The 16077-nt window shown below is 32.6% G+C and overlaps 1 protein-coding gene across 7 annotated transcripts in view; it reads left to right on the top strand.

Annotated features, from left to right (window-relative positions):
• The window catches only part of TBCK (TBC1 domain containing kinase), a 273293-nt gene that overhangs the window by 87810 nt on the left and 169406 nt on the right, over nt 1–16077 (top strand). For all 7 annotated transcript variants that reach the window (XM_023734775.1, XM_023734773.1, XM_023734774.1 and 4 more), the window contains 9 exons: nt 1744–1804; nt 2899–2960; nt 3196–3257; nt 4034–4182; nt 7288–7426; nt 8617–8716; nt 12789–12838; nt 13037–13166; nt 14260–14358. In XM_023734775.1, coding sequence (XP_023590543.1) covers nt 1744–1804; nt 2899–2960; nt 3196–3257; nt 4034–4182; nt 7288–7426; nt 8617–8716; nt 12789–12838; nt 13037–13166; nt 14260–14358 — 852 coding nt within the window. The remainder of the gene's footprint in view (nt 1–1743; nt 1805–2898; nt 2961–3195; nt 3258–4033; nt 4183–7287; nt 7427–8616; nt 8717–12788; nt 12839–13036; nt 13167–14259; nt 14359–16077) is intronic.

The following is a 16077-nucleotide window of genomic DNA, read 5'->3' as shown; positions in this document are numbered from 1 at the left end:
GGCATTTCTCGCAAATGACTTAGTGCAGCTTGGACTTCTGCTTTCAGTACCATCAGTTCTTGATTATATGCTACCTCCTGAAGTGGTTGTACGTCGACCAATTCTTTTTGGTACAGTGACTCTGTGCATTCCTTCCATATTATTTTGATGCTGCCTGTATTGTTCAATATTTTGCTCATAGAATCCTTCGATATTGCAATGCAAGGTTTGGGTTTTTTCTTCAGTTCCTTCAGCTTGAGAAATGCCGAACATGTCTTCCCTTTTGGTTTTCTAACTGCAGGTCTTTGCACATTTCATTATAATACTTCACTTTGTCTTCTCAGCCGCCTTTTGAAATCTTCTGTTTGATTCTTGTTACTTCATCATTTTTTCCGTTTGCTCTAGCCACTTTACATTCAAGAGCAAGTTTCAGAGTCTCTTCTGACATCCATTTTAGTCTTTTATTTCCTCTCTTTTTGATGACCTTTTGCTTTCTTCATGTTTGATGTCCTTGATGTTATCACAATTTGTGTGGCCTTCCTCAGTCATATTTTCAGTGTCTTCCAACCTGAGAGGCTTATCTTCCGGAACTATTATCAGACAATGATCCTCTGCTATTCAAAATGTTTTCGCTGGCCAATTTTTTTAGTAGATTGCCAGGCCCTTCTTCATAGTTTGTCTTAGTTTGGAAGTTCTTCTGAAATCTGTCCAGAATAGGTCACCTTGCTAGTATTTGAAATACTGGTGGCTTAGCTTCCAGCATCACTACAACACACAAGCCCACCACAGTATGACAAACTGACAGACAAGTGGGGGATAAAAATGTATATACTTATATTATTTACGTACATACTGTTAATATTCCAGTTTACAGATAAGAAAAGTGAGGCTTAAGGTGGTTAAGTAGTTTGCCCAAGTTCTATAACTGTTCAATGATGAAAGAGTCAAAATTCACACAATAATTGCTCAACACATATTTGTAGAAGGTGTAAGTGTTTAACTCCAGATTCCATGCCAAGGAGTCTCCTGGGAAGCAAATGAACTATGTGTCTTAAAGCAAAGAAATATGCCATGTGCTATTGGAGTACAATGGATGTCTGTGTAACTCATTGTAGAAGGAGGAAGAAGTGTTATGAAGGTTCCTCAGTGGAGATAACAGACTACCTAAATCATGATATATATTTAAGAATTTGTTGGGAAGATTAAATGCTAATATGAGTCTTTATCAGGGTATCTCTTGGTCTCATAATCAAGTAAAACTCCTAGTGACTTAGAATCTCATCTCCTAGACATCCAGATATTTGAGTCTGAAAAGTGAACAATGCTTGAGATCAAGCTAGAACTTGACAATCTTTAGATATATAAAATATTTGACTATTAAATATTATAAAATATTTGTTTAATGTTGTCATTTTACCAATAATTTTTTCATTAGTGAAACCCACCCCCACCCCCAGCCCGGGGCGGGTAACCATTGTCATCAAGTTAATTCCAACTCATAGCAACCCTATAGGGCAGAGTAGAACTGCCCTATAGAGTTTCCAAGGAGCGCCTGGTAGAGTCAAACTGCCGACCTTTTGATTAGCAGCCATAGCTCTTAACCACTACGCCACCAGGGTTTCCTTCATTAGTGAAGCTGACTTTACAAATTGAGTAAAAACCTCTGAAGGAATTGTTTTCAGCTATGAAAAATTTTAAAAAGACTTCACTGGGAGAAAAAAAAAAAGATTAAAATGTTAAGAATTTATTTTCTATTTTATGTAGGGGAGAAAATTATTTCAGAGCTTGGATATTTCTGAAAGATTGAAATTTTTGCTTACCTTGGGTAAGTGTAGTGAAATTTATATATTATCATATTATCTTTCAACTATAAATATAAATTTTAGTATCTGTTAATAATCATGCACAGTAAGGATATGTTCTGAAATAGTGAATACCCTGAAATATCTTTACTTTCTAAAGATCAGTGGTAAGTAAGCATTAGCAGGACAGCCTGCTGAAGTATTATAGTACACCTTTATTTATTCTGTAAGGAATTTTAAACTAGATGGAAATAATCTTGACTTCATGATTTAGCCAAATTGTGAAATCAAATACAAGAAAATAAAATTATTCTTCCGTGTAGTAGTTTACCTTCAGAATATGCATGTTAACTTATGGGCTGTCTTTCTATTTGATGAATTATGTATGAATAAGGACTCAGGAATAATAATTTTTCTTCATGAGAAGCTCATATCATTTTGCATGTAAATTAGATCTAAGCACTTATTATTCAATTTAATAAAAATTTGTATAGGCTACTTTAGAGTAAAATACATTAAGCATGTGTGTTAATAAAGGGGAAAGAACACAAATAGAGCTTTTATATAAAAAAGTAACAGATTGGTATCCAGGTTAAGAAGATTTACAAATAATAATATATACAGAATAGTAATAATAAATATTAAATAATATTCAATTATAAATAAACTTTTATCATATTTACCACATTTGATTTTAAGGATTGATAATATAGCTATTAGGGAGTCTTGGAGATTAATATAAACTAATCTTATACTTTAAATCCCCAGGCAAATTCTCCAGATTATATATAGTAAAAATAAATTAGTCTTGTAATCATGAAAAAGCCTTTTACAGAATAAAATACACATAGAAAAAGAGAAACTTTACCTTCCTTGAATCACTGTTTTATCTCACTATTTAAGCTACTATCTTTCAGAATCTCTTATTCAATTAATATTTAGTGTTTGAGGTCTTTATTTTTATTGAACTACTACAGTAGAAAGTTAACAAAGTTAGAAGCTTTTAATATTCCAATTTGCATTACACCATTTAAAAAAATCGATCAGTGTTCAGTTCCAAGCTAGTCTGATAGATTAGAAAAGAAACATTAATTTATGTAGTTTTTCTTTTTTATAGACTGCGTAGATGATACTGTGATAGTTCTGGCTGAAGAGCATGGTTGTCTGGACATTATAAAGGTTTGTCATTAATCTGTTAATGAAAGTTTTGTATACTTGGGATCTAGTAGCAAGCTATTTTAAAGCTTTCTTATTTCTGCTTAGGTATTTGCTTTTTCACAAAGAAACTAATATAAATATTAAGCCCGAATACTTTTTAAAAAAATCAAAACTTCCTAGAGTAGAAGAGAGTTGTGTAAAATGTATATTAAAAATGGATTATTTTGAATAATTCCTTTCTCTTTTTATTTATCAGGAACTCCCTGAAAATGTGATAAATCTTTTGAAGAAGTGCCTCACCTTCCACCCTTCTAAAAGGTTGATACTATGAAGAGTTTGTAATTACAGTGAGATCCTTATCACATAAGTAGTAGATTTTTTTTGTATTTGTTATAATATTAATGGTTAAATAAAATTTATATATATGTAGTAGCACATAATTGACATCAGTATCACAACTGTTAGTTGTGATTTTGAAGTTTTTATTTTATGTTAATAACAAAAGAAAAGATAATTAAAGTTAAACCATGGTCAAAAATTGGCACATACCAAAAAGAAGTTACCATATTTTTATGCAGTATTACATGCACATTATACATTTTTTTGCCAACTGTGCAACCCCCTCACACATTATTTTCCTAGACACTCTATGTGCGTTATATGTGTGGGCATGTTATTTGTGAAAAATACAGTAATAGTTTCTTTTTTTCCCAGCCTATAAATATAAAATCAATTAAATTGTGGAATGTAGATATTCCTAAATACAAAAGATAATGTGAGAGAAATGGGAACAATAGTGAGATAAGCTAACAATTATTGATAATAAAAAAGGATTTCTTAGAAGTCTTATTAATTTACTTTCATTTGACGATGTCACTGTTGATCATACAAGTGTCCAGAAACTTCTTAGGCATATAATGTTTGAAATTAGTACATTCAAGTATACATTTAGACTTCTCTAAGGAAATCTTTATTATTTTCTATGCTAATGCGGTATTTAATACATTTAAGTGTCTCCTTGAATGTATGCCATTATTCTAGGAAACTTTTAATGACTTTCATTTGTGCTGTTTATTTTAAATGTGTTTCTCAAGGCCAACCGCAGGTGAATTAATGCAGGACAAGCTGTTCAGTGAAGTGTCACCTTTATATACTCCCTTTATGAAACCTGCTAGTCTGTTTTCATCTTCTCTAAGATGTGCTGATTTAACTCTACCTGAGGATATCAGTCAGCTGTGTAAAGGTAATGATAAATAGAAAATAGGCAATAATGTGAACACTGTTTTTAAAAGAAGTACGCTTCTTCTACTTTAAGTTTTGAATTTATCAAGAGACAATTCTGAAAGTGCTTACAATATAACTGAACTAACTTATTAATCCTTTAAATTGCTTTGGAGCAAGAACTTTAAAAATAAGTGTAAGGCAGTGGCACAAAAAGAAAAGAAGTTTGTTTATAAGAACCAGAGTCCTATTTTCATGTCAAATCTTGGTGATAAAAATAAGGAATTCTAATTCCCAGTAGAATTTCCATTATACTTTATTTCTTCATCAACATTTATATATGATATTCCAGATAATTTATTATAAATGAAGTCTAAAAATCATATTAGTCATTGGAAACCTCATCCATTATACTCTACATGTTTAAGAAAATATCAGCTTTTTGGTATGTGAAGATTACAACTCTCAGAATGTGTGTGTGTGTCTGTGTGTGTGTGTGTGTTAGTGACACCAGTAAATTACTTATACTGAAAAGTTTTCATGACAAGTCATGACAAAGAATATTTACTAAACATTCATTCAATTAAATATTTTTGAGCACCTACTATGAGCTGTACCCTGTATCTTCAAGTAGCATTTATGCCAAATGAGGAGGCAGACAGTCATTCAGTCACTATTATGAATAGAGGTCAATACTTTTAGTAGGATATTATTTGCAGCCAGAAGCATTCAAATCCTCATAAAAGATGAATCAGAATCTGTTAGTCATGACTTTTTCTTTGACTTCTGTAAGCACTTATGCATGTAGGCAGTAGCAAGCTGGTAAAAAATAAATTACTGGCTGTCTGGGAATGAAGCCCTTATTGAGGCACTTGCTAATATCTGTGGTGTAACTATTCCCACCGTGGTTAATTTTAAACTACCAACATGAACTCACTGAATGCAGAATTGAGAAGAGATGCACGCATACCATGATATAGATTTTCCCCATACAGATAAAATAGACATAATCTCAAGAGCATAGATAATGGTAAATTGTGGTAAAATAATTATTAATTGATGAGTTTTTAATACTTATTACCTTTATTTTAAAATATAATTTATATAATTACAAGTTCATATAATTTAATTTTTAATAATAACTGTGTTTAACAGCTGGCTTGAAAAATTCCTGAAATTTTTACAATGGCCCTTATGGTCGGTGCCACCTCGAGCACTCCACTGCATGTAGGTCATCATTCACTTCAAACAGGTAACAAGATCAGCTGGAGAGAATACATGTAATTAGGTTTTTGACTAAGCCTTCCCTTGTTTAATTATTGAAATTGATCTCTGCTTATAGTCATTATTACCTACTAATAAGAGATAAAGTGTTTGAATTTTAAAAGTATAAGTGAATTATAGTCTTTCTTAGTCAAAGTTCTTAGTCTAGGATTCGTTTATTCAGAATGGCTTCAGTCAAAAGTGGTGCTTTAAGGAATGCTTAATGAAACCAAACCAAACTGATTGCCGTCGAGTCAATTCCAACTTATAGTGACCCTACAGGACAGAGTAGAATGAAACCACCAAGTATTCACTGAATTTCTATTTTGTATGCCTGGGGAATACCAAAGAAACTACCCCTGCTCTGAAGACATTTAGGAAATGTGTTAAGTACTTAGTGAACAAGCTAAAAGAGTATAAGTAGTTTTGGCTGGGTTGCATATCCTAAGCCAGTCATTTAGTGCTGTCTAATTAATGCTCTCATTTATCCAAGCAGAGTATCCAAAATTTATGCATAACATTTTTGGAAACTCATAATGCTGCTTTATGTCAGCCTACATAATTCTATTTGAAATATTTTGAAACTTAAGCTTAAAGAAGTTGCTTTCATCCTTTTCAATAAAATATTAATTGCTTTGGGTGACTCAGCAATGCGTCGTTACTAGAACTATATGATGTTTTAAGTCAACCTTAAAGTTAAAAGAAAACACCTGTTTACCTCCTTTTCTACTAATATAATCAACTATATCTCAAAAAAAAGTAAAGAAAAATTATTTAGTGTAAAACTAAATATGTGTCTGTATCACTATAATATTGTATGTTGTTGTTGTTAGCTATTGTCAAGTCGGCCACCAACTCATGGTGACCCCGTGCACAACAGAACAAAATTCTGCCCCATCCTGCGCCATCCCCATGATTGGTTGCCCATCAGATCGTTTGTGATCTGTAGGGTTTTCAGTGGCTGGTTTTTGGAAGTAGATTTCCAGGCCCTTCTTCCTAGTGTCTTAGTCTAGAAGCTCTGCTGGGCCTTGTTTAGCATCATGACAACACACAAGCCTCCAGTGACAGATGGGTGGTAGCTGTGCATGAAGTGCATTGGCTGGAAATCCAACCTGGGTCTCCTGCATGGAAGGAGAGAGAATTTTATCAATGAACCACCACTGTATCTAGAATATTATATATCAAGTTTTAAATGGGGGTTGTTTTTATGTGTGGTACCCTGTAAGTACGTTTTTGCTCATTATGTAAACAAAGTATATAATATTTTTATTTATTTCATTTTTTTGAGGAACACATAATTTTTTTATTTTCCAGGTTCTCAGCACTTAACAAATAATAACTTATTATTTTTGTCACCCATTTCATAGAATTCAAAACTGAAATTTTAGAAAGGAATCATGGCAAGTCCAAAATCACTTATCTGCAATTCAGAAGAACAAAAAGTTTAGAAATCAAAAGTTGTTTTTGTTTCATTTTTCCCTAGAGTTTGAACATAAAACCTAGTAAAAGTTATTTGAATTTAACTGACATCAACTGCTGGGATCATGATTTTTTTCCCCTCTGTTCTAATACAGTAAATGCATGTTAAACCCAATGGAAACCATATAGTTCTTCCATATGTATTAATAGTTTTGCATTTTTATATAAAGAAATATCTTATTCCTCTTTATCTCAAAGAAAGTGAATATATATTCAGTATATATCTGCATCTGACTTTCTGTTCAATTTATAGTGTGAATAGTCTAAAGGGAACCCTGCTATGTTCTTCAATTTTTCTTTTTTTGTTTTCTATTGTTACCTATTGATTTTTAATTAAAAACAGAAAGTGTGATAACTATGATTCTTTTTAATTTGCTATTAATAGATATCAACAGTGATTATCTGGCGGAAAGATCTATTGAAGAAGTATATTACCTTTGGTGTTTGGCTGGAGGTGACTTGGAGAAAGAGCTTGTCAACAAGGAAATCATTCGATCCAAACCACCTATCTGTACACTCCCCAAGTAAGAAAAGAAAAATTATCTTGGAAATGAAAAAAGAATTTGATAATAGTGTTTAAAAAAGTAAACTTTGACTTTTTTTGTGTAGACATTCTAACTAAGTGATTATGGAAGCAACTGGAAGTCAGCTCCGTGTGTACTTGGTCAGAATTTCTAATTACAGAGTCCTCTTATAATTTTTTAAATTACTTTTTATTAAATAGTTTGCTTAATGTTCTATTTAAACTGAAGTTATTATTATGGGGCATCTTGCAATAATTGTGTAACAGACAAGAAGTGTACAAGTCAGATAAAACAGTAATATTTGAGAGACTTAACAAACTAGTGTTCCTAATATAAAGAACTATTTCCTATTTTTAAATATATATGTAAATGTAAATGGACTATGTGGCCTCATTGCATGTTGTAGAGATCACTACTGTGCTAAGTCACTATTGAGAAGAAATCTGCAGAACTACAGAAGAGAATATCATACTACAAATTAAATTGGAAGTTGAATAGCTGTACAGCCCCAAGGGCCAAAGTTAATAATATACCATTGCTACTTATTTTTATTCATAAAGATATGAACCTGAATTTCTTGAGCTTTCACCAATGCTTTAAATTTTAGTTTCAGATTTTCAGACTTACATTTGATCATTGTAGGTAGCTATAGAATCATCTGTTCATAATTTTTTTTTCTTTACATGTTAAATTTTTAGATTTGAAGTAAGATGATGAAATTTCTAAGAGGAAATTGTTTGAAAGATATATAGATTCTCAAAAGTAATTATCTGAAATTTTAAATAAATTTCATGTATTTATTATTCAGTGTTCTTTTTCCTGAGAAGTTACCATCTGTTATGTTTTCTCTTTCTTCTTCCCTTTATCATTTTTCACCCATATAAACTTTCTCAGCAGCACATTTCAAAAGTCAGTAATTTTAGCATTGAACCTCCATGAGCAAAAAATAGTAGATTAGACTTTTTTATTCATAATATACTGTATTCATATCAAGTCAGGACACATCTAGAAATGAGACTTGTTTGGAGAGATCTCAAGCAGCAGTTACATTTTTTATTACCATTCAGTCTGAAAATTATTTTTTTCTTTGATTAAGGGATTGATGCCAGAATCAGTTTTATTTTCTAGAAGAAACATTAAAAATAGATTTTGTGTGGTCATTAAAATAATTATTTTTCATCTCTTTTTAGTTTCCTCTTTGAAGATGGTGAGACCTTTGGGCAAGGTCGAGATAGAAGCTCACTTTTAGATGATACTACTGTGACATTGTCATTATGCCAGCTAAGAAATGTAAGAATGGTATTTTGCCAAATCTGTTTCAGATATATTTTCTTTTTATTAAAACTTCACAGATGTTGATGAAGCCTTGTATCCTACCTATCATATAACATATGTGAGACTTTCTTTGATATATATACCCAGTGGGATTGCTGGAAAATAGCATCTGCACATCTTCAGCTTTAGTAGATATTTTCTGATTGTTCACTAAAGTGATTTTTATCGGTTTATCTTTTCACCATCCTTGGATAACGGTCCTCATTTCTCCACATACTTAGTAACACTTTGGCATTATTAAAAAAAAAAAAAGAAGTTGATATGGAATGGTATTTCACTATAATGCTGATTTTTAATTCCCTCATTATAGTGCATTTGTGAGCCTTTTCACATTTTTTGGCCATTTGCTTAACTCTTCTATAAATTGCTAGTTTATGTTTTACTAATTTTTCCATTGAATATATTCCAGATATTGAGCCATTGTTGGCTTTATATGATGATAATTGGCTCCCAAACATTTTCTCCCAGTCTGTAGGTTGTCTTTTTATTTTTTTGATATTTCTGGACCCTCAATTCTATTCCACTAATGTAGATATGTATCTCATTGATATAGATATCTATACCATTGATACAGATACCTATAAAATAGTACCAGGCTGTTTTAATTATTGTAGTTTTACAATATGTTTTAAAATCAGGAGGTGCGAGTCTTCCTACTTTATTCTTTTTCTTGAAGATTTGTTTAGCTAGTTAGGGTCCCTTGTCCTTCCATATAAATTTGAGAATTGGCTTTTCCATTTAAGCAAAGAAGGCTATTGGAACTTTGATGAGGATTGCATTGAATTTATAGATTGCTTTGGGTAGCATTGACATCTTTACTCTGTTAAGCCTTCCAATCCATAAACACGGAATGTCTTTCCAGTTATTTAGGTCTTCTTTGATTTCTTTTATTAATGTTTAATAGTTTTCTATGTACAAGTCTTTCACCTTCCTGATTAAATTTGTTCGTATGTACTTTATTTTTTTTTTGATGCTATTGTAAATGATAATATTTCCTTAATTTCCTTTTCTATTTGCTCTTTACTGATATACAGGAAACCTGACTGATTTTTGTGTGTTGACCTTGTACCCTGCCTCTTTGCTGAATTTATTTATTATTTATAATAGCTTTCTTGTGTAATCTTTGGGTTTTCTGTGCATAGGAACATGTCATCTGTGCAAACGGATAGTTTTACTTCTTTGTTCCCTATTGGGATACGTTTTATTTGTTTTTTTTCTAGCCTAAGTGCTTTGGATAGGACTTCCAGTACAACGTTGAATAGCAGTGGTGAGAGTACAGTCCTGTCTTATTTCTGATCTTAATGAGCTCTCTTTCTTCATTGAGCATGGTGTTACCTAAGGGTTTTTCATAGGTACTCTTTATTATACTGAGTAATTTCCCTTCTATTCCTATCTTGTTAAATGTTTTTATCATGAAAGAGCATTGAATTTTATCCAGTGCCTTTTCTGCATCAATTGAGATGATTATATATGGTTCTTTTCCTTTGTTCTATTAATGTGGTATAATACGTTGATTGATTTTCTAGTGTGGAACCACCCTTGCATTTGTTGAATAAAACCCACTTGATTATGTTGTGTAATCCTTAAATTGTTTTTAGATTTGGTTAGCTAGTATTTTTGTGAGGATTTTTACATTTATATTCATAAGGGATACTGGTCTGTAGTTTTCTTGTGGTATGTTTGTCTGGCTTTGGCATCCAGTCTTAAGTGTTATTTCCCTGTTTCTTGTTCATGGTGACTTGTTTCCTTTCGTGTTTTGTAGTTTTTGTTTGTTTCTCTTAATTTCATATTTTTATAACTCAGAATTTTTTCAGGCCTGGGTTTAGGATACATTCTGTCAAGTACCTGTTTCCACTAACTATGGGGACAATGCAAATGGTGTAAATTCAGGCCCCAAACCCATGTTAGGGCCAGGAGTGACCACAAGCTTCTCAGACAGCCTTTTTATTTTAACAATCCATATAGAAGGCTAAAATAGGTAATTTCTCTTGTTGTCAAGCTCTGGGCTAGGGCAGCCCCTTGCCCTGCCCAAGTTCTTTATCTGGCCTTAGCAGGGTCTTCCCCGGTCTGGATGCCTAACACATACAGGCCGAAGGCTTTGTCTCACTATGCTCTAAAGCTCTAGGGTACAGTTATTAGTATATTTTAGTGCTAGCTCCTCTCCTTTCTCTCAAGGCCCAGATTTGTTTCTGATATCACTGAATTTACCTTAATTTTTTTTTTTTTTTTGGCTTACCCAATCGTTTAATATTTTATATATTACATAATAGGAGGTTATTAGAACCTCTTGTCTGCTGTAATGCCTGGAACAGAAAATTAAAATATATAATTATTACTACTCAATACAGTGAACTTACATTCCCTTTGAAAAGAAATATGGTATACAGTAGACAAAATAAATCGCAATACAAGGCAGAAAACAATAAGCTGCATCTGAAATATATGGTTTCAACTGATTTGGTTTTACTCTTAATCTTTATTTGTTTATTTTAATTTAAATGAAATCCAAGTTCCTAAGCTAGGCTTCAATTCTACTGCCTTAATTCCCTCACAACAAATTTTGATATGTAAATACTTTTTTTCCTGTAATTATTAAGAAAAAATGTTATTGTTTTCATTTTTTAAACAATATGTTGTTGTTGTGTGCCGTCGAGTCAATTTCACCTCATAGCAACACTGTAGGACAGAGTAGAACTGCCTCTCAGGGACCCTAGGCAGCTCACCAGGTCTTTTCTCCTATATGGCAGCTGGTGAGTTTCAATCACTGACCTTTTGGTTAGCAGCCCAGGGCTTAACCATTGTGCGTCCATGGCTCCTTTAAATAATATAGGAGCCAAATAATAATTTTTCCCTTATAATTTTCTGTGTAAGTATTTCTAACCTTATATTTAGCATTAGTATTCTCAAGTTTTAATTTAAAAAAACAGAAAAGATACCTACAATAATTATGACATTCAGGACAGTAAAACCTAAACTCTTAAAAAATGTACATATTAATAATTCAGTAAAACTTGAGAAAATCTTCTCTACTTAAAATTTTAGTTTATGAAATAAATACACAAAGGTTTAAAGGCAAAGTAGAATTTTTAGAAAAAAATCAGGCATAAACCCAGTGTTTGCCAGATTCTCAGTGTTGGGTAAAAGATTTTTCTTTGGCTTTTAAAATTCCGGGAACAACTCACATGGATGAGTGCGCAGTGACTATAATCAAGAGAGGATCAGTGCAGGCTACACAGAGTGCTTGAACCTCTGTCAGCCCCCACAGGAGCAGATACTCTGCCTTCAAGTTGGAAGTTGACCTGAAGAGCAGAGCACTGCAGGCAAGATGGCATTAATGTTAATCACCCCACTTAGGATGTGTCTAAGATTTTATTCTACTACTGCCTGCCCTCTTAAGTTTTAGAAGAATACCTACAAATCTGGCTGTAGTCAATGTTATTATTTGGAGCAACAGTCATTATGACTTTGTTGGGAAAATAATTAAGAGAGCTGAATTTTGTTAGTAGATTTGTCAGCTATTTGAATCATAAATATTCAAACTATGCATGTGAGAAATTCTTCTGAATTCTTCTTACTGTCACCTTACTTTCATCTTAGTTTGTATTAATGTCAAAGCAAATATAAATCTGACTTGGATTTTAAATTAAGGCATATGTATAAAAAGAGTACCTTTTTACTTATAATTTTCCTTTGTGTAACTTAAACATATTTTATTCATTTATTTAATTTTATAATAACGTTAGTATTTCTGAACTCTGTTAGGAAAAATTTCATGATAGGTTTATAAAATTTTGGGAGACAGTGGAGGAGGGAAAAACAAAAAGCTAAGCTCTTCTTTATAGCTGAACCTTACTCAGTAGAGACATGGTATACTTCTCCATTTAAGACAGCTAATTTAGATTCTATTTTATACTGTTCTCAGTACCTTTGTTAATTCATCATTTTTACATTATTTTGTCTTTTAAATACAGTTTAGTGTTGCTGCCTCAGATACTCAGGCATAAATATTTTCTCTTTAAATTCACAGAGATTAAAAGATGTTGGTGGAGAAGCGTTCTACCCGTTACTTGAAGATGAGTGAGTATACACAGTTTCCAGTTTCCTTTTACACTTGTATTTCTTTTCAGTTTATATTAGATTGGTAAGAAATCTGTACATGTTCTTTGAAGAGTGTTTCCTCCGTAGGGCACAAAAACCTAGTTTTAGATACTGTTTTGGTTTTGTTAAAATTTTGTACTTTGTGTCAATTCTTCTGCTTTTGTTTCTCTTTTACAGCCAGTCTAATTTACCTCATTCAAACAGCAATAATGAATTATCTGCAGCTGCCACTCTCCCCTTAATCATTCGAGAGAGGGACACAGAGTACCAACTCAACAGAATTATTCTCTTTGACAGGCTTCTAAAGGTAGAGATTCTGCAAAAGTGTTACCATAGCCCATGTACAATCCTTTTTTTTTTTTTTTAATTTCATCGTTAATTCTTAGGGCATCGTGATGTCATGAGAACACTATTTCTAATGACCTATTTTTATTGATTAACCTTAATTATAAAAATGATACATGCTAATATAAATAAAATTTAAAAATAGAAATAAGGTGTGGGAATATAAAATTTACAAAATCATGACAGAGAAAGAACATTTAAAAATCAGTAAGACAAAGCACTAACACTGAAACGGAGAAATGGGGAAAGAACATAATAGAAATACAGTTAGTCAGAAAATCGGTTAAAAATGTCATCCTCCCTAGGAATGGAAAAAACAAACAAAAAGAAACCAGGATTTTTTTTGCATGCCAATAAGAAAATTGCACAAACATACAATGAGATTGAAACTTTCATTCTGCTGGAATAAGTGTAAATTGATTGAAACAATCTGTGTAGCAATTTAAAAGTATATATTAAGAGCCTTAACAGCACCCATACCCTTCGTCCTGATAGTGCTCTCCTAGAAATCTCTCCTAAAGGAGTTAATCACAGCATGGAGAAATGTATATGCAAGGCTATATTATTGTTCTTAGGTGCAGCGGAGTCAATTTTGACTCGGCGACCCCATGTGAGAGTACAGCTGCCCCATAGGATTCTCTAGGCTGTAACCTTTATGGGAGCAGACCATCAGGTCTTTCTCCCATGGAGCCATTGAGTGGCTTTGAACTGCCCGCCTTTCCGTTAGTAGCCAGGCACTTTACCATTGTGCCACTAGGGCTCCCTCACCTCCATATGACTCATTCATAATTCTCCCCAAGTACAAAATAGAGGGGAGTGATGAAAAAGAAGTAGAATCAGCTCCTATCTTTGATTGTAGTATACAAGATATTCAGGGGGATAGGGAACCATTCTACTACTTATTTATATGTATTAGTAACACCAGACACAGTAATTTCAGATACTTAGAAATTTATTACAGGTGACCTTCAACTTTATGTATGCTCAGAACTGTCTAGACTGAAAGATGACACTTGGTAATGGGGTATTTTGTCATTTCTTTTTTCATACTATAGGCTTATCCATATAAAAAAAATCAAATCTGGAAAGAAGCAAGAGTTGACATTCCTCCTCTTATGAGAGGTTTAACCTGGGCTGCTCTTCTAGGAGTTGAGGTAAGAAAGAAAATAGAAAGTGAGGCAGTTGATTGAAGCTGATCATTAGTGCTAAGAAAGTATGAAGATGGATAGTGCTTTCCTAATGCTTATTTTTTCAAGTTGTTAAAAAACTACATAGTAAAATATGAACATTAAGAATATTTACAATTTTAAGTAAAAGGAATAGAAGAATAGAGTAGGGTGGGATAGGATGGATGAGAACAGATGGAATGGAATGGAATAGAATAGAATAGAAAAATATAAAGGAAGATTTGTTAGATTTATGCTGTTTAATATCTCACTAATGGCACTCACAAAAATATCTTGGTTATTAATTTTAAAATCAGAGACTATTTTAAGAATGTATATCAGTTACAATTATATAGTCCTGCCTATAAATTATTCTTATTTAGGAATAGAAGTGCCTGTTTATAAGTTGTTCTAAGTTCGGAGGAATCTTCCACTCCAATTTCTGTCTTGTCAAAATCACTAACATAATTTAGTATGCACATCTGCTTTTGGCACACTTCTACCACCTGGACCATGCTGCCAACAGAAATAGCCATTTGTGTTCTATAGCACTGTGGCAGTAGGGGAAGGAGAGGTGTCAGAATTATTGAGAGTGGCTTTCAGTACTGACAGGGAACTCTGGTGACAGTAGTCATGATAATGGGCCAATTCCTTGCCAGACGTTTTCATTTCCTGTGAAATTTTTTTTTTTTTTTTTGTCGTCTTGCCTTCCTCTATTCTTTTACATGTATCTTATAGATACGTATCACCCATTTTTTTTCTGAATCCCCTAAACTATTTTTAACACTTTTCAGCCCTCTATTGGAAGAATTTCCTTTCTTCATTTCTGATTCTCTTGATGACAGTCTACGAATATCTTTGAGTTTGATTGGTCACTTAATAAGAATGGCTATTATTGTAGAACCATATGCTAAAATTCAAGAGGACTTCTGAGGTCAGGTTGTCCAGATCTCTAATAGATGTCCTGGAGAAGGTGATACAGCTATTTAATGTCAGAATTTATACTTCAAATCCCTGGCTTTTTCTGTACCATGACAGTAAACTAAAGGTAATAAGAAGTATTTCATGATTTGGTCCAGTAGAATATGAACAAAATTTGCTGTGGTTTAAAGTGGTATATCCCTTCTGTAACAGTGTAACTGAAAAATGTAAATGACTCCTTTAGTCCCTTAATGATTCTGTAACTGCCTGTTATTCCAGTTCTTAATTTATCCTAAGATTCTCTTTCCTGGTGCTGAAATACCATCTCTTTAAAGAGTTGCATTTTATTTTCACTTTCATTACAAACTTTAATAGTAAAATTTCTTGTGGGATAACACCCCTCTCAAAAAATAAGAACAATATTTTATTTCTTTATGACAGTCACTATGTGTGAGATAACAATGAATAGAGAACCACAAGGCTGTGTTATGTTGTGGAGGGATGGGGGACCGACTAAACATATGCATAAGCTAAGTGACTCATTCCAGCACATTTTGCCTTCTGGTGTATATAAGTCAAATGCCTACCTCAGCTGAATGGCAAATTGTCACATATCACAGACCTTCATTGTAGATTGTCAAAGATGTAGAGAATTTCTCTAAAAGAATCTTGAGTTTGAATGTGCCTGTCTGTAATTGGGTGGATTTTCAAAGATACATGTGTATAAGAAATAAATTTTGCCTGTGTTAAAAATCTATTAAGAATTCTGATAAATTAATATATCTT

This window comes from Trichechus manatus, unplaced genomic scaffold, assembly GCF_000243295.1.
Source record: "Trichechus manatus latirostris isolate Lorelei unplaced genomic scaffold, TriManLat1.0 scaffold00071, whole genome shotgun sequence".
NCBI classification, from domain to species: domain Eukaryota; kingdom Metazoa; phylum Chordata; class Mammalia; order Sirenia; family Trichechidae; genus Trichechus; species Trichechus manatus.
The sequence above is the reverse complement of the archived record's forward strand: the minus strand, read 5'-3'. Positions and strand labels throughout refer to the sequence as shown.